The sequence below is a fragment of the Volvox carteri genome (assembly GCF_000143455.1).
Source record: "Volvox carteri f. nagariensis unplaced genomic scaffold VOLCAscaffold_60, whole genome shotgun sequence".
Taxonomy (NCBI): domain Eukaryota; kingdom Viridiplantae; phylum Chlorophyta; class Chlorophyceae; order Chlamydomonadales; family Volvocaceae; genus Volvox; species Volvox carteri.
The window spans coordinates 607,755-633,504 of record NW_003307603.1 but is presented as its reverse complement, the minus strand read 5'-3'; the positions used below and the strand labels follow the sequence as shown (position 1 = coordinate 633,504).

The 25,750-nt window shown below is 56.0% G+C and overlaps 3 protein-coding genes across 3 annotated transcripts in view; 2 read left to right on the top strand and 1 right to left on the bottom strand.

Moving 5' to 3' along the window:
- VOLCADRAFT_121526 (uncharacterized protein) overlaps nt 1-387 on the top strand; it is a gene marked incomplete at both ends in the record, with an annotated part of 8,517 nt that extends 8,130 nt beyond the window's left edge. The window contains one exon of the mRNA XM_002956395.1: nt 319-387. Coding sequence (XP_002956441.1) covers nt 319-387 — 69 coding nt within the window. The remainder of the gene's footprint in view (nt 1-318) is intronic.
- A 3,050-nt stretch (nt 388-3,437) lies between these two features.
- Nucleotides 3,438-9,982, bottom strand: cat2 (catalase). The gene is made up of 12 exons (XM_002956336.1): nt 9,700-9,982; nt 9,009-9,218; nt 8,551-8,821; nt 8,114-8,227; nt 7,628-7,691; nt 7,224-7,393; nt 6,791-6,949; nt 6,396-6,655; nt 5,851-6,042; nt 5,441-5,600; nt 4,982-5,122; nt 3,438-4,746 (listed from the first exon to the last, which is right to left on the bottom strand). The coding sequence occupies exons 1-12, from the start codon at nt 9,843-9,845 to the stop codon at nt 4,636-4,638; spliced, it is 1,998 nt and encodes a 665-aa protein (XP_002956382.1). The 5' UTR covers nt 9,846-9,982; the 3' UTR covers nt 3,438-4,635.
- A 10,003-nt stretch (nt 9,983-19,985) lies between these two features.
- Nucleotides 19,986-23,558, top strand: VOLCADRAFT_66898 (uncharacterized protein; the record flags this gene model as incomplete). The annotated part of the gene is made up of 9 exons (XM_002956394.1): nt 19,986-20,036; nt 20,113-20,364; nt 20,456-20,535; nt 21,044-21,148; nt 21,708-21,825; nt 22,086-22,226; nt 22,433-22,627; nt 23,003-23,125; nt 23,442-23,558. 9 exons carry the CDS (start codon nt 19,986-19,988, stop codon nt 23,556-23,558), a joined length of 1,182 nt encoding a protein of 393 aa, XP_002956440.1.
- Between the last annotated feature and the right edge of the window lie 2,192 nt (nt 23,559-25,750).

Here is a 25,750-nt window from a genome sequence, read left to right as displayed (position 1 = left end):
TTCTTTTTAGTTTTTTATAGCCGAGTTGCAAGAAGTCCGCCCGGTTCCGTTTATGGTGTGACTGGATGATAATTTGCCTACATGGTTGGTTTTGTTCTCCTGCCGTCTCGCAACCCAGGAAATCCCTCACTGCCTGCAGGAATCCCCCACTTCCTTCTACCGCCAACGACCAACTAACTCCACCCCTGGTGCCCACCTGCATTTCCATTACCGTCCGTCTTAAGCATAGCCAGTTGGTTTTATCCATGCAAACTGAATGTTGGATATGTTGCCGCACCATACATACCGCCACGCCCCGTCGGCACCCTTCCCATGCAGCGGAGCCACCCGCGTCAAGACACGCAAGTCAAGGCCGATAAGAGTTCAGGCGGCGACGAGCTACGGTAGGCATGAGGGGGCGGCCGCACCGAAGTGTGTATGGGCCCCTTCCGCGACCCACTATCCTGGTCTGCGCCCGTCAGTGCACTATCCGGACCCGTGTTGGGTTGTTCGTGGCCTTATCCTCCTAGCTCCTGGCAAACTCCTTCCCCCCCGGGTATCCATATCTGTACAGTGTATGTGTAGTGCATATATAGTGTATGTGTATAGCGTATTTGTTGTTATCATATCGCTTATCTTCCCCCGCATGACTGAACAAATTCTTCTCTCTCCGCACAAGCTGTAAAGGTATTGCGCATCCAGCTTCTTCCCCCAGATCAAATCCACTTCACGGAACATGTTCCACTGCTACCTTTATTGCCTTTTTGGCCACCAATCTGTGCACAGATGAGGCGGATGGGGGAGGGCAGAGCAGGAGGGACTGGCTGCGCGGCGGGGGGGAGAAGGTAGCAGTATGGGGCAGTATGGGGCAGCAGCGACAGCGCTGCCGCTGCCGCCGCTGCCGCCCGCGCCCCGGGGGAGCGTGGCTGTGGCTGTGGCTGCTGCCATTTCATCACAGCCGCGATGAGGGCTCGAAATCCTGTGCGCGCATGTATGCATGTCTGCGCCTGTGATTGTTTGTTTAATGTACGGCAACGTTGTGACCGCGGGCGTTGATGCACTGGATCCGTGTGTTGTTGTGTGTTTGTTGCGTGTGTGCTTATGTGTGATTGTATGTGTGTATGTGTCGTTGAGATGTGTGATTGTGTATATGTGCGTATTCAGAGACTGATGCTCGTCCCTGTAGGGCTCTCCTTGACCGTACATCAGGCTTACAAGGCGTCTCAACCCTTTACGTATGTTACTGCACCGTTCACAGTAGTATGGTGCACATGGCCGTAGGGAAGGAGGGAGGGAGGGCTGAACGAATGGCTCATCACACGTTCAACGGTCGCGTCGGCTGCGTTCAGCTGGTTATGATTGAGATTTGTGAACCGGGAAGATCGCTTGGTTTTTGGCGTGGGGCTTCGGGCGGGGCGCGACTTCTAATGGTGCGATGGTGGTGTGCGCGTCGTGTGTATGTGCATGTGTGTCTGTATGTTTCTGTTACACCTTCATGCCGATATGTGTGTGTGTCTGTATGTGTGTTATCTGTGTGTATGTGTATGTGCTGCTGATCGCTGACGGGTTTAGGGGATTGTGGTGTAGTGTGCGGGTTAGGGGTCGAGGGGGACCTGTGGGCTACGGGTGTGTTGTGGAGGGAAGCACGTACTGAGTGCCTCTGGGCCTCTGGGCGCCGGGCACAGGGCCCCCCGGGGTCTCCAGCCTCGGGGGTCTGCCATACTACTTGATTCATCCAGTGACAGGTGCAGCAGAAGACCCCTGCAGCGGTTATTGAGCGTAAGAGTACTGTATGGTTGGATAGGCAGGCGATAGGTAATGCGTTTGGGTATGGGGAGGCGGTTACGGACAAATCTGTGAACCAGATTTTGCAGGTCCACGCAAAAAGCAAGAGTTTCGGCTGGAGCTGTAGGGCAAGAGCAGTTCAAGGCAAAGCAAACCCCGGCGGGTACCGCTACATGTTCTCTTCTCGGTATGCCCCAAAGGCAAAGCGGAGCGATGGAAGCTATTTATTGCTCGCGTTACGTTGTGATCTGGCAACGGCGCGAGCAACAGGGATTGTTGTTCTTAAAATTGAGCAACAACAAGCCTTGTTGTTGCTATACTGCATTTTGCCAGATTGCTATACTGCATTTCATGTCTAGCAGGGGCCGAAAGCGACAACGCCGCAGCCTTCCTTAACTTTGAAGAGAAGCGTTTTTAAGTAAGAAAACAACGTTTGTCCGCGGAGGTTGCATCATGTGGTCACATCCACTGTATCGTACAGCATCCATCCATCCATCCATCCATCCATCCATCCATCCATCTGGGTCATACTCCTGACTCGGCTGACAATAGGCGAAATCCCCCAACTTAGACGAAGTGATTGGTTCGGCGGTACCGGGGCAAAGCAATTCCCATGCGGCATAGGCAGAGGCAACGGGCAGGAAGTTGGCCAGAAATCGAAAAACACCAAACCCAGCAATTGAGGTTGTGCTATTAAGTGTCACTTTTGCAAGTCAGTCGAAGTAAGTCAATCTAAGCTTCACGCATTTTCTTGGATTTTGAGATCCAAACCTGCAGGTAATGCTTCCCTTTCACACCTGGCGTTGCCGCCTGCCGCCTGCCGCTTGGGAGTTGCCTGAACTGGATATGGATGTCACTAACAGGTAGTTTCTTACTGGCTTCTGGACTAAGCTTTTCATGTTTACGATGATAAACTGTTGCTGCTGCTGCTGCTGCTGCTGCTGTAGTTAAGAAGATGTTACAATAATGACTGAAAATGCAATAAGGATTTTGTGCCCGCACAGATTATGGTTTCCTAACCAGCTCGAAGCGCGTTTCCTCGCCTTGAAGGGGGTTGGAAGTTTCGGCGTTGCTCTCAGGCCTGCGTAAACCCTGAGGCGTTAATGGATCCATTCAAACTCGCGCACCAGCGACTATGTGTTTTGAAGGATTGTGTCCAAGCTTCTAGCTAACAAATCCTGTATGGGTACAAAACCATTCCCTGTGCTGAATCCCTCGCCCACCGGCAGAAGTAGCCATCATGTCAAGGGATTTTATTGTTATCGGTGATAGAAGCGCATACCTTCAAAGTGGGGCCGCAAAACGCACATTTAAGCTCTTCTGTCGGTGGCTTGAGCCTAAGTGTCACGGCCACTGGCCGGTTATAAACCTTTATAAATACCGGGTTTTCAGGACATGGTAGTTAAGAGTACTGTCGAACCGATTGCCTTGGAGAGCATGTGGGGGCCACCAAGCCGATCAGCGGGGCGGTGTAAGGAACTCTCGTTCACGGTAGTGAGTGGAGGTTTTAGCGGGTTTTGTTTGCGGGCTGTTGGTTACGTCGTTGAGTTTGGTTCAGTTCAAGTTCGCTGCGGCTGGCATCGTTGCCGGCGCGGTTTTAGTGTAATCGCGATGTAACAGCTTCTGAGGACTACATAGCGGTTTCTGGAGACGACGCGCTGGAGAGCTGCGCTTCCGTGATCACCTTTTTACAGCCATTAGGGGCCCATACACGCCCACATGCAGTATTTGTAGGTCAGCGCACACGTTGGTGAGCGGCGGCATACAGCGGCGGTAGATGCGGTAACAATCGGCTCAGGTAGCGGAAGTCGTTAGCCAGCTCTTACAGATTTGCCGAGTATATTTAGCAGGCGCACTCAGCCATCCATCCAGCCAGCTGGATGGCCATCTGTACTCGCGTCATCGGTACGGCAGGCCCATACATCTAGTCACTCGCCACGCGATGTTACCACCCCGCGGTTATGGCACGTAAAACACAGACACGCACTCATAGCCGCAGCCCGGAGGCAAAGGGACCTCCACACGTCCGCTACATTTAAGCAGTTGCGGCATTCTCATCGCCCGATGCGAATGGAATTATCATTGTCGACCAGAAAGAATTACAGAACGTATTATTATTTAGCACCATCATCCAAACAACATCGCGCCATATGCCGTATGCCGTACGACAGCAACTTGTACGCTAAGTCACATAAGTACGTTTTTACCACAATGGTGCGTACTCCAGATGGGCGTTGTGCCAAAGATCAGCTGCTGCTGCAGCAGCTGCTGCTGCAACAAAACCGACAAGTGTGGCCAATCAAAATATAAACGCCAAAAACTGTTTCCCGGCACTACCCTACCCCTGGATTCTAGTGATGCTTTTTTCGTCTTCAGCCCGTACAAGCAAATTCTTCCGACCACAGGCCTGCCTACCCGAGCATGCAAGAGGTTGTTAATATGTTGTGACACACTAGCTTCCGCGGCACGTAAGCATCTATATGAACGATGCAATGTCATGCGATGGAATCAACGGTAGGATGCTGTACATACGAGGGCCTTACTTCTTCCCTCCTGTGGTGCTCATAGCGAATAGGGGCTATATAGGGTATCACCCGGGGGGTGGGGCCCGCCACCGGCAAACGGTTGAAACACGCCAAACCTATCTAATTCACTAAAACACTTTGAAACACGAGTTACTTAAATAATTTTTCATGTAAAGCCTTCAACGCCCTACAGCCGCCTTGCAATATCGTGCGGCACAAAAAACGACGCAGGCTGCAGCTCCCCTATGTCGGCCCCCTGGAAAGCGAGGATCATGATGCCGTTCTCGCACCTGTTGTGAGCAGCTACGAGAACGGCATCACTTCGCCGCGTGAACGGAGAGCTAGCTCAAGACGGACACTCGTTGGCGGTGGGACCCTTAAACCGATCGGCAATCATCATCTTGTTCCAGGCGGATGCAAAGGCAGTGTAGAAGGCCGTGGCATCAGTCGCGAACTCCTGCGCGGGATTTGACAGAATATTACCGTTAATAATTAAACTAATTATAGTTAAGCTAGTTGCGGAACAATCGCGATCATCCTTTCCGGTCAGACCATGCATCAGCGCGTCGCGCTCGCTATCACAAACCGTACAACAACGTTTTCTCAAGGCATTCCTTCCCGCATATTCGCCGTCAGCGCAACCCCCTCACAACGTTGTGCTGCCCACGGCCCTGGAGTCATCGATGGTTTACCTGCGCGATGGCGGACAGTACGGCATCCCACTTGATTGCCAGGTCGGTTGGTGTCATGTAGATGCCCTCCTTGCCGACAGCCTTCATCTCCAGTTGACCGGCAGACGAGGTCACGTTCACCCAGTCGTTATCCAGCAGCACCTGCACAGGGCGGGCGGAGAGCGCGAAGGAGGCGGTGGGAGAGCAGACGAGGGTGTAGACGAGCGGCAGGTGGCAGGTGGCTGGAGCAGCAGCAGAAGCAGCAAAAGCAATAAATAAAATCAATGGCCGCAAACCAAGTATTATTGTACGTGTACCTCCTTCCCGTATCCCACTCACAACGAATTCTAGGTGAATAAATTCAGCCATTCGTACGGATTATAAATATTAAATGTAGCACACGTAGAAAGTGCTAAGTGTTCGCAGTGCATTGCGGCGCCTACGGGAACGCGGACAGACCCGCGCGCACCTCCCACCCACCCGGAAGTACTCGTTGGTGAGCTTGGAGGCGTCGTTGGTCCAGCTGCCGCTGAAGCCCAGGCGGCGCTGCTGAGAGGGGCTGCGCAGTCGGGCCTGGATGGCCACCATCTCACGCATATCAAGACCCATCACAATGCCGTTGTCCATCAACTGCGCAATCCTGCACACATTGGCGGTGTATGATTGCGGGTCGTCGGATCGGCGGGCGGGTGAGTGAAGTGCCCAGCTGAAATGACCACGTGTCACCAAAACCCCCACATTCCTGCCTTCAAACCTGGCAAAAGCCCCAGCCCCTGATCGCACGCCCCTAACCCTTAAGCCACACACGCACACACACACGCACACACACACACACATACACACAGACGGCCATATATTCCCCAAATTTCCCGCCATGCCCGCCTCCTCACTTGTTATTCATGGTACGTGGCGGATAGACGGGTGCGGGCGGCTCGTTGGGGTCGGCATCGGAGCGGCCCGGGCAGAACCGGATGCCCTTGGCCTTCGCATCCGTGAGGGCGTTACTGCCGGCCAGCACGATGAGGTCCGAGTACGTCAGAGTGGGGAAGCTGGCCTTGATCGGCTCCAAAACTGCCAACACCCTGCGAGCACACAAATGTCGGTTCGTTGGTCCATTTCGGTTATTAGTTGGTTGTTGACTCCGCTTGGGCTTGGGCTTGGGCAGGTTCTAGTAATACGGCGCGCCGGTTTATAAGGCCCCTCGAGATGCCAAAGGCCACCCAACACCCCCCACATACACCCACACATGGCCACATGCGACTACGGGGCCCGTTCACCTTTTTTTATAAAAGGCTCCAAACCTATCACTGTCACAAGTCAGGACGCTCATCAGGTCGTAGCACAACGTGCAATTCCGTCTCACGCGCCCCCTGTCCCGCCCATCCATCTCGCAGGTGCAGTGAGGCGCCTCCTCCTCCTCCTCTCACGCACGCACCTGTCCATGGCCACGTTGTTGGGCCAGTCCTTCTGCGGAGAGAACCGGATGCGCGCACCGTTGCAGCCGCCAGTGTAATCCGTCTGGCGGAAGCTGCACGCACACTGATACGCCAGGTTGGCGAACAGCGCGCCGTAGTACGGCTTGCCGCCCACCAAGTCGCCTTCCAGCGCCGGGCTGGCAGTACGCAGGGCCTTGGCAATGGCCTTGGACACGGCCTTGAAGTCGGGCAGTGTTGCTGGCGGCGGCGGCAGGGGCGCCTGGAAGGGCTGCGGCGGAGGCACCTGACTGCCCAGGCAGCGCGTGTATGGGCCCATATCGCGGGTCGTGAGCTTGTACCACGCATGGCTGAATGCGCGCTCCAGGGCGCCCAAGTCGGAGGCGTAGAGCTTGACGATCTCGAGGTAGGCCGGGTCCCGGGTGAGGGCGACGTCCGCCGTGAGCATGATGATGTCCGGCAGCTCCTCCGGGTCAGAGGGGTCCTTCTTGACGGGGCGCCACTGGTGGTGGCCTCCGGGGCCCATGTACACCTCCCAGTCATACTTGAGCAGGTTCTGTGAATACGGATGCCATAAAAACACACACACACACACACAAACACGCAAACACACACACACACACAAACACGCAAACACACACACACACACGCAGTGATGGATGGTCGGCATGGCATTGTATTCTAATTTGAGAAACGTTTGATCGGAGCCTTCCGCCCCCACTGCCTGCCCGCATGCATCCATACATGCCGCCAACTGCCCAAACCACCCTAGATGTGATCTCCAGATGCATCTCCTCATGGTCTTTCAACGCCACCACTTTCCGGCCCACCTGGTAGTATTCGTTGTCCCACTTGGTAGGCTGGGTGGTCCAGGGGCCGTCGAAGCCGCTGGTGAAGGTGTTCTCGCCCTTGCCCTTCATAGTGCCGTTGCCGCAGGTGCCGGGCCACGGGTCCCAAGGCTGCTGTCGGGGGCTGGGGCCGGGGCCAGTCGGGCAGGCGCCTGAAGGTACGGAACGGGACGGGAGCTCAGGTCACAATTGGCCTTGATCGATCGATCGATCATTCATATGAAGCCAAATAATTAAAACTAGGAAGGACAGGCAGTTGGTGAGGTCGTTTGGGGGACAGCAAGCAGACCGAGGCTAGCAAGGTTACCAGGGACGAGGTACATGACGAGAGGTACACGCAGCTCACGTTGCGAGCCCCACCCACCCCCCCCTCCAACAAGACGCACCGTGGCACTTGCCGAAGGCGTGTCCGCCGCCAACCAGCGCCACCGTCTCAGAGTCGTTCATAGCCTGTGCCGAACGATACGGCACGGTACGGTACGGCAGGGCAAGGTACGGAGTGATGTGGGTTGGGTATCGTTGTGGTGTCGTTCATTGCGGGGAGTGGTTGGCGCCAAGAAAGCGTACAAGAAATCCAGCAGCATCATGTAAACACAGCGGACTGCGGCAATATTTTCCAATTTTTAGCTCAGCTATGTAGATGCTGCGATCTACACCACAATACGTATCCAAAGCTGTCAGCGCCAGATTTCAAAACGTCATGCAGTAAGAGGAAGCATGCATGGCCAGTTGGGATATTCACATTGACATGCAGATATGGCGTCATCTGCCACAACCAGAGCACCGTACCTCAGCGACCGCAGCAAAACGATCAGCTTTTTTACTTCCCGCTACGGACTTACTACTAGCACGTGATGATCCGTACGACCCACCATGCGACCGAAGATATCCCGAATTTGGGGCGCACTCAGCTCCGGAACCGGGTTGCCCAGGGGGCCCTCGGGGTTGACGTAGATGAGCTCCATGGTGGAGGCGCCGAGGGGCGCCTGGCGAGAGAGAGGAGTACGGAAGGAGGCAACTAAACTGAAGCCCGAACGCCACAACAAGGTCTTATCTTGCTGGGATAAGAAACTGTCGTAAACAAGCAGTTTATTTATTTGATGGTTTATTATATACCATTTATTACATGAGGTGCACAGTCTTCTTTTTGGTGTTACTTCTGCCTAGGTGGCGAGCAGAGCAGAGGACTGACCCCCCTAATGGGAGGTCGGAAGCTGAAGTATCGTTACGGCACGAGTACCTTCGTCCGGTTTGCAACGTTACAAATGGACAGGGAAATTGGTGGGGTCCATGTCGATGTGGCACTCACCTCGCACTCCCCATTTACGGAGCAGGGAGCGACCATTTCCTGATCCAGGGAGGGGCCCAGGGGTTCGGAGGCGCTGCCGTCCGCGTCGTCGATGCGGCCCGCGCAGAAGCCCAGGATGGGGCCGCCCATAGACTCAATGGCCGTGTTACCCGCGAGGATCATGAGGTCACCCCAGGAAAGCGCACTGCCGTACTTCTCCTTGATGGGCCATAGCAGCTTGCGGGCCTTGTCCAGACTCGTGTTGTCGGCCCAGGAACGCTCGGGATCGAACCTGTAGATGTGGAAAAGAAACATTCCGATAACTGTCGATATGGGCTTGTAAAGTCGATGGTCGAGTCGAACTTCAATACAGTTTATGGCTAGAAATGTTTCTGTTATAATAACAATCTCATAGAATATATATTTCATGACTTCGCACTTAAAGTGCATGCATTCAAGGGCTGGAGGTCTCCGCATACCTTTGCCGAGCACCATCACAGCCGCCACGGCCATCCGACGTGCGATACGAGCCGGCGCAGTGCCAAGCCATGCGGATCATGAGAGGTCCGTAGTTTCCAAAATCTGCTGGCCACCAGTCCTTCGAATCAAGAAAGAGAGCTTTCAGGTCTGCCTTGACAGCGTCAAGGTTGAGCTCATTCACAGCTTTGACATCAGCAGATGTCAGCATCCTGGGAGGAAAGGGCAGAATGGATTCATTATAAGATTAGGAAGATGCCAGTATTGGAGCCTACGTGAAAAGAAGGGGTCAATTTATTGCGACAGAACACGTGAATGTCGGCAGGTTACGATTGCGAAAGCATATGTCGCGGAATAAGTAACAATACAAATGAAATCGCGGGATAATTGACAGATGGAAGTGAAATTCTCCATTGATTCAGTTCAGGTTCATGTGGATCGGATATCTGGGACGGCGCCAACTCCTATGGGAAACTGAAACCGAGCCTCGGTAGCATTCGAACTGCTCTCCTAAGCTCAAAAAACAACAAATCTCGTTTAATATCTGTTGGGTATGGTGATCTTGGTGCTCGCTATAAAAGCCGCTACGCTCGGCATTGCTGCAAACGCAGTACAGGGCCTTGAGCCTCCGAATGAGGCATCCAATGGACATTTACAGTAGAACAGAAAGCCAACAGGTTAGCAAGCACCTGCCTGCGCGGTTCCGCCTGGAGGATAGCACCGACATCGTCGTCCATACGGGCCCGGCCGAAGTGAAAGGGACACTTCGCAGCCACCTGGATTGCTTGCGTCGCTAGTATTGAGATCAATACAGCGCAAAGAAATCTTGGTGCCGCCATGATGCCTCGCGGCCAAGGGATCTCTGCGCCCTTAACGGCACGTTGCCTCCGTGCAAGCAGATGTAACTAAGCAGAGCACAGGAATGGATCAAAGGTGGAATCTACAGTCTTTTTATACTGCGGAATTCCGAAACTGTTCTGCACGACTGACAGTAATCGGTTTGTCAATGCTTCATTACAGTCACTTTACGACATCGTATGCGGCTTTCGTATGTCAAGATCAGGTTAAGACCGCGGCCGCAACAATTGGCATTAATAAGTCTAATTTGCTCTATTGGTGTTGGCGTAAATTTGGTGGTGGACCTATCAGTGCGCCCTCCAGCGTCCAGATGGGCCCGGCACAACTGCCAGACCGACTTTCTCCAAGACATGCAACATTTGTCCAGCATTGTAAACATCCGCTGATATTGAACTCTGTCTACTGCTTTTTTACATCTGATGCACTTTTTTTCTCCGGCAGACTGCTGTTTGCTGCGTACGTTTGGTGGCAAACTTGGGCGGAAATCGCAACCTCTGACCTTTACAAGTCGCTTTAAACAGTCATCATTATTTGGCCTCTTTCTATAATGTTTTATTTCGTTTCTTTTTGTGATTAGCGACACAATACTACGGTCCTGTTCCACGGTCCTGTTCCACAGGCAAATCAGGACGCGCAAATCACAGCTTTAAACCATTATATGTATTTTTGTTTGGCTATTATATTGGATTGAGGGCCCATCACGCGTATCATGCCGTCGCGTTGGTTAACGGCTGGGCCGCCCGTGGTTTGCGAAAAACCAGCAGCCGCAGCACTGCTGCCGGCAATTTAAGCAATGTAGAACATGTAGTAGAATACCTTCAAATACGGTATCTCGGGTGCAGGGACCGGCTGTTCCGCTGGGGAACGACGACGACATCTGCTGCATCAAGTGCCACATCATCGAAGCTAGTGACAGCCTGTCCCAATTTCTTACCATTCATTGAAATTGATAGCTAATGAGATGGTTGATGGTGCATGCTGATGTTCAACGAATGGGGCTTTACGTTGGGGTTGTCGGTTGCACAGGAAGATTCACACCATCACACTTGTACTGAGCGGCATCAAAGCGCCCTGGCGGGCGACATCGTCTCCAGGTAGCCGTCCTGGATACGTCTCGTCCTTTTCATTTGTTTTTCTCCGCATCCTCAAATTCTCGCGCTGATCAATGATGTACAATTGCATCCGTGCGCTCCGCTTAGCATATCTCCAGTTTTCAGTTTTGAAGCTTATAACAAAACAAGGAAGCAAACAAACAAGAAGTTTCATGCATCAGTTGAACGCGGCCGAAAGTTACATACAAATTGCGCTATCGGTGCCCCTGTATTTCCCCGCCTTCCCCACGCTAGGTCTGGAACGCGAACAGGTCACAGCTGTTCAAAGTTTTTCCCACCAAGCTTTAACCCTCGGTGAATATTATTCTTCATAAAAGTCAGTCGTAATCAGTTCACGTGACAAAAGTAGCCTTAGGCTGCGCCGATGTCAGATGCATCTGCAGATGCCGCCTCATGCATCGCATCACGTGATCCATGCAGGACGCCCTGCGGCCGCAGCTGCTGCAACAAATATAGGCTCCTAACAGGAATTGTAAGGCAAATAAGTTCAGCTCTGCAGACAGGGATGATATCCATTCGCAATGAAAGAATTCCAATGGCAGCGGCTTCACTGCCGCAGTCTGGGTGATTGTCTCATTTGTATAATAGTCTCTACTGCAGTGCACGGCCAGCTGGCCCGATGGCTCTACTCTTCGGGAGTCTGGAGCCCACTGTAACAACCACACACACAGTCTGGCACCTGCTACCCTGAGCTGCTTGAGACAATTCAAATAGCTTTAAAAGCTATGTGTCATGGTGAACGGCTTTGAAGCGCTGTTGCGTCCCGGGCAGTTGAGAGACGTACGGAAATCCATATCGACAAGATCGACTTCGCGGAACAACCTGGTGCGTGTCCCTAACACTAAGAAAAGAACAAACTAAGGCCCTTTGTACAAGATCAACTGGCGCGTGAGGTGCTGGTAATCTTCGCCTCTTGAAGAGGGAAGCTTGCAGATCCTCCAGCCGCGTGCCATCCAACGAATAGAATGATGCTTAAACGTTACAATATCAAACTCTTAACCTGGACAGGCTTGCGCCTGATTGTGGAATCTAACCAATCTGGGAAGTCGGAAGTGGCAAGTTTTTGTTTCGGTACCAACTCGCGGCCAGTCACGGGCTTGGCACATTTGCATTTTTTTAAATAGTACTACCCCTATAGAATCACCCGTCCTTGACGGAAGGTGCTGTGCTTCGGCGTGTCAGGTACGCGAGTTTTTGTTATAGTCAGGGAGCTGAAGGATCGATTAAGCGTTTCTGATTCGCTGATTATCCTGCACCGATCACAACAACTTCAATTTCATGAGCATAGGAGTGGCATTTTCGAATTCATCTCCCTGTCTCGAGCACGACGACTCTGCGCGACCCAACCCGGGCGTCAGGCAACAGCGCCAGCCCTTCCCACCCCGGTGGAATCTGCTCATATCGCTGCTCTTCCCTGACTTTCCAGCGGTACTATCTGTGAACAGCGAACTGGTCTGGACTCGTATGGAAAGGTTTTTGGATGCGCTCTTTTGGACTGACACGCACTCCTTACAATCTCTCACTAGCTTCATTACCTAGCAGGCATCGCTTATGCAGATATAAATACGTACATTCGATTAGCAGACACGGAATGATGATGATGGTGGATTATAACACCCGGGTAATGGATCGTTCCCTAAAGGGTTGTCCCCTTAAGTTCCCCTTCAGGGGATGAACTGAGGGAAAGTTCCCCCTTGGGGGATGAAGAACGAAAAGGGGGGATGGGGAACAAGTTTGGTGGCATCAGGGTGGCTCCAGGGTTTGGAGCCCGGCAAGACGGCTGAAAACAGTTTCGGGAAATAACCTGGCCAGTGTAATCATCAGGCCAAGCGTCAGGAAACTCATGACACGGGTTTCTACTACATCGCCGCCAACCCTAATCGCAACCTTTTCCAGAGCTCGAAAGACGCCCAGAACTGAACGGCGCACATGCTTTCGACGCTCAAACGTTCATTAGACTCTACGTGGAACCTGTAACGTTGAAAGTTGGTGGGCGTGAGTTCCTCGTATATGAGGTTGTCTTGGGCAAAAGTAATTGCGCTGCTCTATCGCCGCATCATAAATCTGAGAAAACGGTTGCAGGATCGGGACTGGGACGGCGAGCGTTCAAGACGGTCAGAGCTTCCCGGCGAAAACTACGACAGCGCCGTTTGTGAATGGTACATGCGGCTGTGGTGCCTGCACAGGGCCGGTTGCCGCGATATGGTAGCCTGCTGCTGCAGCATCTTAAAAGCGGCATGGAGTGTGCTGCAACTCTACATGAAGTGCCCCTTGACACTAGAGGCAAAAGGCAAGGACATCAAGAGGCAATTAAGATTTGGCCACAACTATCGTGAACAGCGACCCGCGATCAGGCGATTGGGCATATCCCGAACCCAAGGCGTATTGAAATGGTAGACCAGGAATGCATCCAACCTTATGTGCACAACAATGCGGGAATCGTGTACGAGCAGATTCACCCCGATCGCCTCCGTGAGCTTTTTGGTTTGGGCAGCTGGACACGATGGTAATTTTGATTCCATATTGTAAAAGCTGTTGCTGCATGAAGCCTTTTCGCTGTGTTTTGAATGGCCGCCACTTGCTCGTGCGTTCCTCGAAAATATTTTGTAAACCCGCCGAAACTGAAATGCCCTTCCTTCCAGCGCATGGAATTCAATTGCACCACATGCTGTCAGATTAATATGTAGAACCCATGGATTTCGTCACAGCGCGTGAACTTATTTCATACCCTCGCCTTTCAGTCGGAACCAAGGACCAGCTGAATAGTGCCTGGAAGCAGCATCAAACTGGAACTTTGCATAGCTACCTTAACGTGCGATTCTACGTCGGCGCAGCTAGGACACAGCAAGGGGAGACTGTCAACAAAGACCCAAAGAGCTGCAGTCCATGGCTTCCAGGCGAACCCACTGCCCCTTCCCAGTTCATTATTCAACTTGTTCCCAGAGCTCCGAAACCAGCCCATAACGTGACCAGCTCCCCCGAGCTGCTGCAACGCCGAAAAGTACAGCGCATCGCAGCACAAGAGCTCACCCGGAGTCTCATCAGCGTCAGCAGCATCGCGGACGCAAAGGCCTTGTACGAATCTCACGGCGAGAAATTCAATGCCATCCACTTCGCTGCACTATTCACGGCGCTGGGCCGCCTTGCCCCCGGCCCCGCCTCGTCACCGTCCCACCACACCACACCTGCTGCATCCACGTCACGCGGCCCTGACATGCCGTACATGACAACGCCGCCGCCGTCACCGCCACCTTTACTTAGCGTCCGCCACGGCTTAATCTCAGGACCCACCAACGCCATCACCCTCCCGCGGCCCGCACACCCGAACTCCGCCAGCGGCCCCCTCAAAGTCCTCAGCGGCGACGGCGACGACGGCGATGAGCTGCGGGACTTCGTGTCCACACAGCTAGTGCCACACGTAGGATTACGTCTCATGGGCTTTGGATCACGACAACTTGTTACCGTACTGGTGGCGTTGGCGAAGCTGGACTGCCCGCCGCCGGATTTCTGGATGTCAGAATGGCTACAGCACTTTGCGCGTGGAATGGACAGCCCGCTTGCTGCTGCTACTGCTGCATCCCCGGTGACCACTGCAGGAGTCGTACGGCAGTCGTACAACACGGCAGTGGCGACGGCGGTAGGAAGGGGGATGGCTCAGAATGTGGCGGCAATGCCATCGGAAGTCGATCGGAGGTGCACCCCTACTTCGACTGAGATGGCATTGACCATGTGGGCTATAGCAAAGCTGCAGGTACGGCACCGTCAACACAGCAGCGGCGGCGACTTCGGTGCCATAGCACCTCCGTCTGCGAAGCTTGCCGGCAATGGCGCCGCCACGGGGCTCCGCCACTCGCGTAGGACTGACGGCAGCCTTACTTTGTCTTCTCGAAGTACGATCTTGTTGCCGCCGTCGCCGTCGCCGTCGCCGCCCCACCGCGACGTCGCAGCCGGCCCAAGCCTCGTCTGGCTGCAGACCGTGGCGCATGCGTTCGCTGCCCAGTCCTCCGCCGCCAGCGGCGCCAGCATAGCGTCTTTTCTGTGGGGCGCGGCACGCCTGGGCTATCGTCCACCGGCGGCGGCGATGGCGGCGCTGATGGCGCGATGCCGGGATCTCTTGGAGGAGAACAGCTACGGCCGCTGCTGTAGTCGCGGCGGCGGTGGCGGCGGTGGTGGTGGTATAGGGCCCCGGGAGCTGTCCGAGGTGATGTGGTCGCTGGCAGTCATGGGCTTCACTCCAGGGGAGGCCTGGCTCCGCCGTGTCGATATGGAGCTGGAGCGGCTGGCCGGCGGGACCGAGGGGGAAGGGAGAGGAGGAGAAGGCTTGGCGGCAGTGGCGGCGGCAGTGGCGGTGGAGGACAAAGCGCAGGAGGACGAGGAGGAGCCGCAGCAGGGTGTCGTACAGCTCTCGAGGGCGCCACCGAAGGCCGAGCCGGCGGAGCAAGAGAAGGAGGAGGAAGGAACAGCAGACTGGTGGAATGATCACTTGAGCCATGAGGGCTGTAGCAGCAGTAGCAGCAGTGGCGTAGGTGGAGGCGTCTCTCACGTCGTTCGTCGCCGGCTGGGCGGAGCTCTACCTGGTGGCGGAGGCGGCTTCGCACCCGCCGCCGCCGTCGCCGCCGCCGCCCCGCCACCGCTCCTTCTTGACAGCCGACATGCCGCAACGTGCATCTGGGCGTTTGCGCGGCTGGGCCACAGACCACCGGCGAGGGTCCTCACAGCGCTGTTGCGCCGCGTCTGCGCGGGGGCCCCGGCTACAGCCGCCTCCGGCGCCGCCGCCACCACCGCCGCGGCGCCGCAGGACCTGTCCATGGCTTCCTGGGCACTGGGCGTGTTGCGTTTCCAACCGGAGCCTGATCAGGCAATCGCCCTGGTGAGGGTCATGGCGGTACGGCTGCGTGACGCCAACTCGCAGAACTTGGTAATCTGGTTATCGGCGCTGGCTCGCATGCGTCTTGCAGCCCCCTTGCCCTGGTTCGTGTGTTACCTGGGTCGCATAGAAAGGAAGTTGAGGACCCTGTCACCGCTGGCGCTGGTGAACTGGGTGGATGCAGTGGCCAAGTTGCGGACGGCTCGGCCGCCGCGGCGAAGCCGCCTGGAGCTGGCTGTGAGGGCGACACGATGGCAGGAGCAGCAGCAGAAGCAGGAGGAGGAGGAGGAGGAGGAGGCGGCTTTGAGGATGTCGCCTGCGGGGACGGAAGAGGGGGAATGCGATGGTGGCGGCGGTGGCAGCGGCGGCTGGGGGAAAGTATCTTCGACGGCGGTGGCGGAGGTGACGGCGGTCGCCATGGCACGTGGCCCCGTCCTCAGGAAAGGTGCTGCTGGCAGCTGTAGCAACAGGGCCAGCAGTAACAGTAGTAGCAACATTACCAGAAGCAGCAGCAGCGGCAGTAGAAGCGGAAGCAGCAACAGCACGCGGGCGTTTGAGGGATCCAGCGGTGATAGCGGCGGCTTCAGGGATCGGTGGGTGCTGGTGGCGCTGCCCGGTCCGAAGCCGCCGCGGGGAGCAGCGACCCGTGGGCCGGCCTTGGACCAACAGCACCAACAGCTCCACCAGCACCAGCGCCTTACCTCCCACATTTGCTCGACGGCAAGGCCCTTGGCTGCCGGCCAACGACGACCACCACATTCACCGCCGTCACAAACATCGTCTCCACCCCACCTCACATGCCGCCCTCCACGCACAGCTGACTCAGCTACGCTGACGGCTGCGACGGAGGAAGCAAGCCCAGCGACGACGGCGGCGGCTGTGGCGCCGCAGCCGCAGCCGCAGCCGGCGCCAGTCGCCCAAAGGCCGGGCCGCGGCAGCAGCGGCCCCGACTCGGTGTTTGTCCGGCCTGCAGTACGGCAGCTGCAGCGTCACCGGATGATGTCGCCGCTGCTGCGTCTGCTCGAGGCCCGAATGCCGTACATGGACCTGGAGCAGCACTGCCGACTGGCCTGGGCTGTGGCGCACCTCAACACGGCCATCCGCAGACCGTGGGTGGACTCGCTGATCGCACACACGTCCGAGGCCCTTGAACGGCGGCTCAAGCTGCGACAGGAACACCACCAGCAGCAACAGCAACAGCAGCAGATGCGAAGTGATGCGGGAGCAGCTGCGGCCGGGGCCGGGGCCGCATCAAGTGGACTGGAGGGTCACTCTGTGACTACGGTGCCAGCACCGGCGGCAGCCGCGGCGGCGGCGGCGGCACCGGTGGCGCCGGTCATCGATGCCAGGTGGTTACTGAAGCTTGTACGGGGAGTTCAGATGATGTTGCGGGGTCCGAACAGAGGGTCGGGCTCGCGGCGGCGACGGCGACGGCAGCGCCTGACGGAGCTGCCGTGGGGCCGACGGCTGTGGCGGCTGCGGCGGCACCGCTGTCGAGCGACGGGCGAGGAGGCGGCGGCGGCGCCGACGGCGCTCTCAGGTTCCGCAACTCGTGGCGGGTCGGAGCCGTACAGCTACATCCCGCGGCGCTGGCGGCTGCTGCTGATGGTTGCGATGCTGCCGCAGCTGTCAGCGCTGACGAACGCGCAGCTGCTGCGGTTTGTGCGCACGATGGCACAGCTGCGTTGGGGCCCAGCTGTTGCAGCCGCTGCTGCTAGAACTGCTAGTAGTGCGGGTAGTGCAGCTACTGCCGCGGGCGCCGACCGCGGCTTTCAGGCTGCCGCGGGGGGCGCTGGGGGTTCTACCCTTGGTGCTGCGAATAGTACCGATATAAATTATGGTGATGGCCGCTTCGATCCGCCTCTACGCCCCCGGCGGGGTCTTCAGCGGCGTGTGGTGCGGGAGCTGGGAGCCTACTGCCGTCGGCGCGTGGCGGCGACGTGCGGCGGCGGCGAGGAGGAGGCGTGTGACCTGACCACCCTGGAGCTGTTGAGGTGGACCAGGGGCTGGGATAGCAGCAGCAGCAGCACAGGGAGAGACGGGGGTGGCGGCGATGACGGCGAGGAGGACGGCGGCGACGGAAGGGGGTAGCAGCGGCGGGGAGGTTTCGGGCAGTAGCGCCAGCGGCAGTGGGAGGGCCTGTGCGGAGAGGGGGTTAGCGACAGCGGAGACTGCAGCGGGAAGGGCGCCTCCGCTTCCATTGCCGCTCCTGGGGTACTCCGGGATACGGGGAGCTGGGGGAGTGAGGGCCCTGGGGCGGTGGGTAGGGGAATGGGAGCGGCTGGGGGCGGCGGTAGAGGCAAGGGACAGGAAGCATGGTGGAGGTTGGGCAGCTGCTTCCGCTGCTGAGTGTTGTTATGGACCCGGTGCCGGTAGGGGGAGGGGGGAGGGGGGGGGGACATGGGGGTTAAAACCCGCGGGCTGTGTCGACTTGATGGGCTGTGTGGGCTGTGTGTATTGCCCCCTTCACCCAGAGGAGGTTCCAGAGCAGCTGGGGGCTCCGAGCGATGGCGCCCCCACAGTCCCAGCGCATTTCTGTGTGTGTGCGTGTGTGTGCGTGTGTGTGCGTGTGTGTGCGTGTGTGTGCGTGTGTGTGCGTGTGTGTGCGTGTGTGTGCGTGTGTGTGCGTGTGTGTGCCAGTATAGCAGTGTGTGCAGTGGACCCTGTGCTGCTGTAACTCTTTAACCTTAACAGCTGGCGAATGGCATTTTTTGGGGGGGACATCGATTGCGGGGGGATGTGCACCAGCTCAAGATTGCTATGGGGTGGTTGCCTTCTTCCTTTGGGGAAACAAAGCAGCTTTTCAGTAATGAATCTAATTTTGCTCATGTGTGTACTGCTCATCGCGGAATGGCCACAAGGGACATCTGGAACGTCTGGCGTTGGGTCGCTGTAACCTTCATTGCCGTGCATTGTCCGTACGGTCCACCGCGTCCTAGGTGGCATGGCATGCTGCAGTCGTACACGTCGCCGTCGGGCTGGATGTTGTCCTGGTTTCGGTGGCGTTGATTGCATGTTGCCGTACATATGTACGGCATGTATATCTGTGTATGTGTCATGGCAGCCTGCCAGTCACGGCTTTTGCGGTGCATGAGTACGGCTGGGCTTATGGATTTAGGGAAAACAGCTTCTGTTTTTTCTTTTCTTCTTCTTCTTCTTCTTCTTCTTCTCCTTCATGATGTTTTGTGCTTATTATCTTATCTTGCGACCCATCGTGGTCTGTCATGTGGGGGTAGAGGGTAGGTAAAGTCTTTAGCTAAGACTCTCCTTAGAAAAACAGGCATTGGACTTGCAGGTTTCGGAGCGGAACAAGCCGGACACTGCCGGAATCCATTGAAGGCAGCTGGCCAAACGCACATGGAGGGCGGGTGGCGGTGACGGTGCCCTTAGCGTACAATATAGCTGGTGACATAGATGTTAGCTTGTATTGGTTGCCAAGTCCGTTCTTTGTGTAGCTTCTTGGCTTTCCTCGTAAGAGGGTGCAGGACGTGCACCTTGCGTAGTCAGTGCCTGTGAGCAGTTGTCAATGTTTGGTTGTCAAATTTTAAAGACAACCAGGTGGCAACGTGGCTTGTTAATTTTTTTCTTTTCCTTTTCCTCTCAGTACTGTGGCGTTTCTGATTTGCTTACGAGGGAGAGTGGGTTGGTGAGTAAGCGAGTGCTGCTGGTTGGGCTGCGAGGGGCTGCGCGTATGCGGCGCATACGCCCAGTCGGACAGGGCGGATGGGATGTAAAGAGCCTGTGTAAGGGGAGATTGGGGTTCAGGGGGTAGAGGTGGGGGATGGTGGTGAATATGTGGATGGCGGAATGGCAGCGATGCCGTCCTAACGTAACGCCATGCTGTGGAAAAGGCGAGATTGTTGTGTAAAGTTTTAGGTCATACGCAGAGGCGAACCTAAGTAGATCTGGGTTTCCTGCGACCTTGCAACGTGGTACTGAGTTTCACGGAAACTGGCAATCAGGAAACTTGTGTACGGCACCCCGAATAACAAGCACTAGCAAAGCGCAATCCCAGGTATGCCATCACACCATAGTGAAAAGGGTATGCTCTTGCTTATAATTTTCCAAAATCTGTGAGCGACCGTGGCGTTTGTCGTCAACTTTTGCAGCTCATTAGTCTTTGAACACTCGACTTTTAGCAAATGGCCGACGGGAGCCTTGCAGGATTTGCAACGCTTGAAGAGCTGATGGAGGTGTGAAATGCAAGCCAGACCGATGCTGATCATTTACGAAACCCTAATCCGACTGTCCATCTCGCGTCCCACATAGGAGTACATCCCGCCTGAGAAGCTGCAGCAGGCTCGTCGTGTCTTATACGGAGTAAATATGGGCCAGCTTGTGACGGGGATGGCGTTGGATCTGGCGTTATGCGAGCGTGCAAAGTTGATGGACTTTGACCTCCGCAGCGCAGTCTTTCGGGCAGCGCCGGAGCAGTTAAGGCCAGCTCGCATTGTTAGGATCGGTCTGATTCAAAATAAAATTGTGCTGTCAACGGATGCTCCGTTCGCGGAGCAAGCCCAGGTACGCGAGATGTGTGTGTACATTGGACCTGACAGCGTCCGCGCCTGAGCCATGCTGACTGAGACCCCTGTTCGATATTACTGTCACATAGGCTATCCGAGATCGGGTAGGGCAGATGCTGGAAACTGCAGGACAAGCTGGTGTCAAGGTCGTGTGCCTACAGGAAGCCTGGTACGTGGGTCGTTCCCAAGCGGACGCGCGCACGGCCAGAACGTGCAGCAACAGCAGTCCAATCAGCATCTCACACGGGGCAAGGAGCGGCAAACCATGCTTTGTCCGCCCTTCTGCTTAGTCCCCAGCTCCTAGGAACTCAGGCCTCCAAACACGTCCTGTAACCCACCTGCTAGAGTTCCCCGCACCCAGCCATCCTTCCCCCCACTCCCACCCCTGCGCGAGCCGTGTCATGCGTACAGCACTGAAAACTTTCCGAACTCAACCCCTTCCGCACGATCTTCAACGGTTGTTAACCAGCGCCCTGCAAGACTACGTGCAAACATTTGCGTTCTCCCACACTTGAAACCCGCATATGGCACTTACAGCCCCCTGGGGAGCGGGTCTACAGTCCTACTGCCGCTTAAGGACCACAGCCACAGCCGAACTCCGTCATGCCTTGGCCCTTTCTCCCCTTCTCCCACCCCCGGACACCACCCTCGCTACGGCCCACCCCCCTGGCGTTCAGGCACATGCCATTTGCCTTCTGTACCCGGGAGAAGCGCTACTGCGAGTTCGCCGAGTCGGCGGAGACGGGGGAATCCGTGGCCTTCTGCCAAGCAGCAGCAAGGAGGTACGGCACGGCGCGGGAGCTGAGGTCACACGTGAACACAGACCCCTGTGTACCATCATCGGTGCTTCCTTCCTACTCGGCTCAGATCATTAAAACACAAACCCCCTTGCTGTTTGTCCGCGAATTCTTTTGCTTTATCCCCCAACTTCCTGTCTTTCTCTTTATCTCTCTGGCTGTCTCTTCCGCGCGTGCACACGTGCACGCGCAATTGAGACGACGCTGAAAATGTGCGACGGTCTTGTCCGGTTGTGAAAAGGCTTACAGGGGCTTGCTCCAGCCAGCACCATGCCATAAACAGTGGTGTGACCCAAAACGCAGCGCAGCCCATGGACCTACAGCGTACGGCTGAAGTGTACGGCAAAACTGTGTCATGGGGGTCCTTATACAGGGGTAGCATCTATTGCTTAATCCCAGACCTGGACGTGGCCATACGAGCCCTAAGGATGCCTAAGGGCCAGGTTGCCTAGGACTGTCCAAAAATGGATGAAAACGCAAGAAAGAAATAATGGTCCTATCAACTCAACACGATGTGTGTGATTGGCCCCGCCCTCCTTTACAGATGGGGCATGGTGGTGATCTGCCCCATTTTGGAGCGCGACGCAGCCCACAGCGACACGATTTGGAACACGGCGGTCGTGATTGGCCACAACGGGAATATCATTGGCAAGCACCGAAAGGTGCGCCCCGGCCGTGCGTGTGTATGCGAACTGTGTCTTGCTGTTGTCCCTATTATTGTTCGCGCTGCGGAACGCCTTTGCCTTACGTTTAAAAAAATCGGTAGTGCGGGCACGGCGCTGCATTAAAACCACATGTAAGGCCGATCCTGCACTTCCGACCGCCCCTGCATGTGGTTTTCTCCTCATCTCTCCCCCCCCCGGCCGTGATCCCCTCTCCCGCAACTCCCCTCTCCCCCCCCCAACCTCCTCTCCTCCCCAAGAACCACATTCCCCGTGTGGGCGACTTCAACGAGTCCACCTATTACATGGAGGGCAACACCGGGCACCCCGTGTTCGAGACGGCGTTCGGGCGCATCGCAGTCAACATCTGCTACGGCCGACATCACCCCATGAACTGGCAGGTGGGTGAAAAGGGGAAGATCCTGGGCTTCTGTTATAGCTGTCGTACAGAACGGCACACATACACCGCACTCTTTCCCCTCTTCACCCATCCGCATACCCTCCTCGTTTATAGCTGTCGTACAGTACGGCACACGTACACCGTACTCTTCCCCCCACCCATCCACCACCCACCCATCCGCCTACCCATCCTTGTCGCCGCCGCCAGGCGTTCGGCATGAACGGCGCGGAGCTGGTGTTCAACCCCGCCGCCACCGTGGGCGACCTGAGCGAGCCGCTGTGGCCCGTGGAGGCCCGTAACGCCGCCATCGCCAACAGCTACTTCGTGGCGGCCATCAACCGGGTCGGCACGGAGGTCTTCCCCAACGAGTTCACGTCGGGAGACGGCAAGCCGGCGCACAAGGTCGGTGCGGGTCGCACCGGAAAGGATACAACAGAACAGGAAAAGGAGGAGAGCCGGAGAAGAAAATATACGAACGTAATTGTAGAGGGCAGCTGGTCTTCGGCCCTTGAAGACACACACGATTGGGAATGGGTTCCTACTTCCGTTGCCAGTACCGTACCTAGTACCGTACCCACTACCGTACCCACTACCGTACCAATAGGCGAGTCATTACACGGGAGTGAGATGCGGACCGGACGCGGCACGGCACTGCGCCATAAAGAGAACTTGCTCGCGCTTTAGTTGCGTTTCCTTTCTAACGCATTTCCATACCCGTATTGTCGCCGCTGGCGCCACCGCCACCGCTGGTGCTGCTTCTGCTTCTGCTGCACACAGGAGTTCGGTCCCTTCTACGGCAGCAGCTATGTGGCCGCACCTGACGGCAGTCGCAGCGCCTCCCTGGCTCGCCACAAGGACGGCCTCCTGGTCGCGGACATTGACCTCAACCTCTGTCGCCAGGTGGGTGGTGGTGGGTGTGCATGTAATTGGGGAAGGAAGGGCCGATGGTGGGCACGTCGTGTGCGTAAACTTTCCCCGCAGCAGCTTCTCCCACCTCGCATAGCTGCACCATGGAGTGCCATTAATTTTCTCTTGTCGTATTGTCTTACTCTCGCTTTTCACCGACCTGTTCCGCATTCTCCCACCCTGTTCTCCCTCCCTCCTTTTGCCCCCCACTCCACATACGCAAACTCGGCGGGGCTCCTGCTCTCGGCGTCCTCCCCTGGGTCCCCTCCGGCCTGTGGCCCTTACGAACGGCCTCTTTGGTCCCTCTCAGACCAAGGACAAGTGGGGGTTTCAGATGACCGCGCGTTACGAGATGTACGCAGAGTTCTTCAACCGCTTCGTGCAGCCGGACTTCAAGCCCCAGATCGTCCGCGACCCCTCGCTGTGAAAGAGGTCGCCGTGGGAGGGGAAAGAGCCACGAGGGGCCGTGGGGCCCGAAGGGCCGTTTTATGGATGTGGTCATGGTGGTGAACAGATGCGGACGCGGACGCGCAGGGCACTGGTGCCACTAGTACCGGGCACGTGTGTGTATGTATGTATGTCACCCTACACCTCAAGCTGAGCTGAGCGGTGCCTCTTGTACAATGTGTGTGTGTGTTTGTGTGTGTTACACACCGATCTGGGCCGGACGCTGGCCAGGGGCATCTAACCGTATACCCCAACGGGAACGGCCGCCGGAGACTCTCCTCCTAGCGGTGGTGGGAGAGAGGTGCGTGATGGGCCACAGTCCCCTCCTGCTTATCCGAGGGCGAGTGTATGTGTGTTTGTGCTGCATGCTACGTGGCTTGGCTGGGATGGAGGTGTGTCTTATTTTGCAGGTGTCCGTCGGCTTCCGTTTGTTCGACAAGCGCGGTGATGTAGCCTGGCGGGTTGGGGGTCCTTACAGGCGCTAATTCGTGTACTCCATACATATGTATGTATGTATGTTAACAAAAACTCCTGATGTTCTGAGACGCATGCACATACCTACAAAATACGTATTATTACAGAGTGTACTATTCCTCGTCGGAAGGGGGAGGGAGGAAGGACCCAGGCAGGGTGGCAGCAGCACAGGTCTGCGAAGGAGGAAGCTCCTCTTCACTACCAGGTGGTCTAAATGAGAGGAAGGAGTGCTCTCGGAAGGTCGAGGTGGGCAGAAGGGATATCCCCAATGTTTTTGCTTTGCGGTTCGCTTGGTGGCTGCTCAGCCAATTTTGACGAAAATTGACGCGGACTTCCTTTTCATTGGAAAACGTGAGCCATGTACATACGTCACGGGCGTGGACCCGCCTCGCCTGGGGTTAGTAGTAGTGGCAAATTGTAATGCTGCTGCTGCGGGCGGCAGGGGCATTTGGTGATGGGATCGTGTCCTAGCCTCGATATCCTCAAAGATAGCGACAAAACACACACACACATACATACACACGCAGCGGCAAGCCCCCATGCTCTATATGCCACGTGATGCGATGCAATCCACAAGCGGAAACCTCGATTACCCGCTCAAACACCGAGAGGTGCAGTGCTGCAATGCGTTGCAATCTAGTCCGCACCTTGCCCTGTTGCTCCCCCCAAGTCTATATCCTGTTGGTAGCCCACAACAGTGAAAGGAGGATTTAGAGCCGTCGCCATTTGGAAACCACCTTCATTCCCCCAATATGTGCACTCTCAACATTACTCCGGCCTACTGGTAGCAATTCAACTTCATCCATGCTGAGTTTCTGTCCTGACGCCTCCACGTAAACCTCCATGCATAATTGTTGGTTTCACTGCTTTCCTCTAGACGTGCATAACTTACTATGTTTCGCGGTGCTAAGGAGGTTCGTTTTGGCGGCGACTTGTTTCGCTTGGTGGTCTGACGGGCGCAGGCAGTTGACATTTAAATCCTTTCCTTCCTTCCTTTGATGCCTGCATGTCTCTTGGGTACCTACAGCTTCTTTGAAGCTTAGCCGACTCTACCTCTTCCTTCAAAACAACATCATCCTCATTATCATCGGCCTGCAGCTGCCCCAACAGACGACTGACCGACGTACATCAAGCAACGCAGTGAAATAGGCGCTTTCACTCCTCTCGACTATCATTCGACATCACTCTCACGTCGCACAGCAGCTCACGCGACTATTTTCCCAATCAAGTTAACAGAGCCCCCCTCACCGTAAACAGAATAAAGTCATTCCCTGAGGCCACTAGGACAAGGAATCTAAACACCTTCCCGGCCGGAAAACCAACGGGCGCTACTGCCCCCCTCTTCATCCCAGTTTTCTCAGGATCCTGCTACCACATCTCTACGCCGCTAGCATTTCACAACTCAGCACTAGCACTCAGCAACCACTTGCACTTGACGGATAGCGCAAAACTCTTCCTCTCTTAAGGAGGTTGGCGGTTGAGGCACCGTCACCTCTTAACTCCATATACATCGTCTAGAAAGGGACAGTGGCGATTGAGGCCGCAGCGAACCGAATACACATCCGTCGCCCCTCCCCCGGGGGCCCCCCCGCGACCCCAACCCCAGCTCAACATATCCCTCTTCAGCCCTTAGTTCCAGGGGCCACATCGTGAAAGCATCATTAGCTGGTCCTTCAAATTTGGATTGGACGCTGTGCC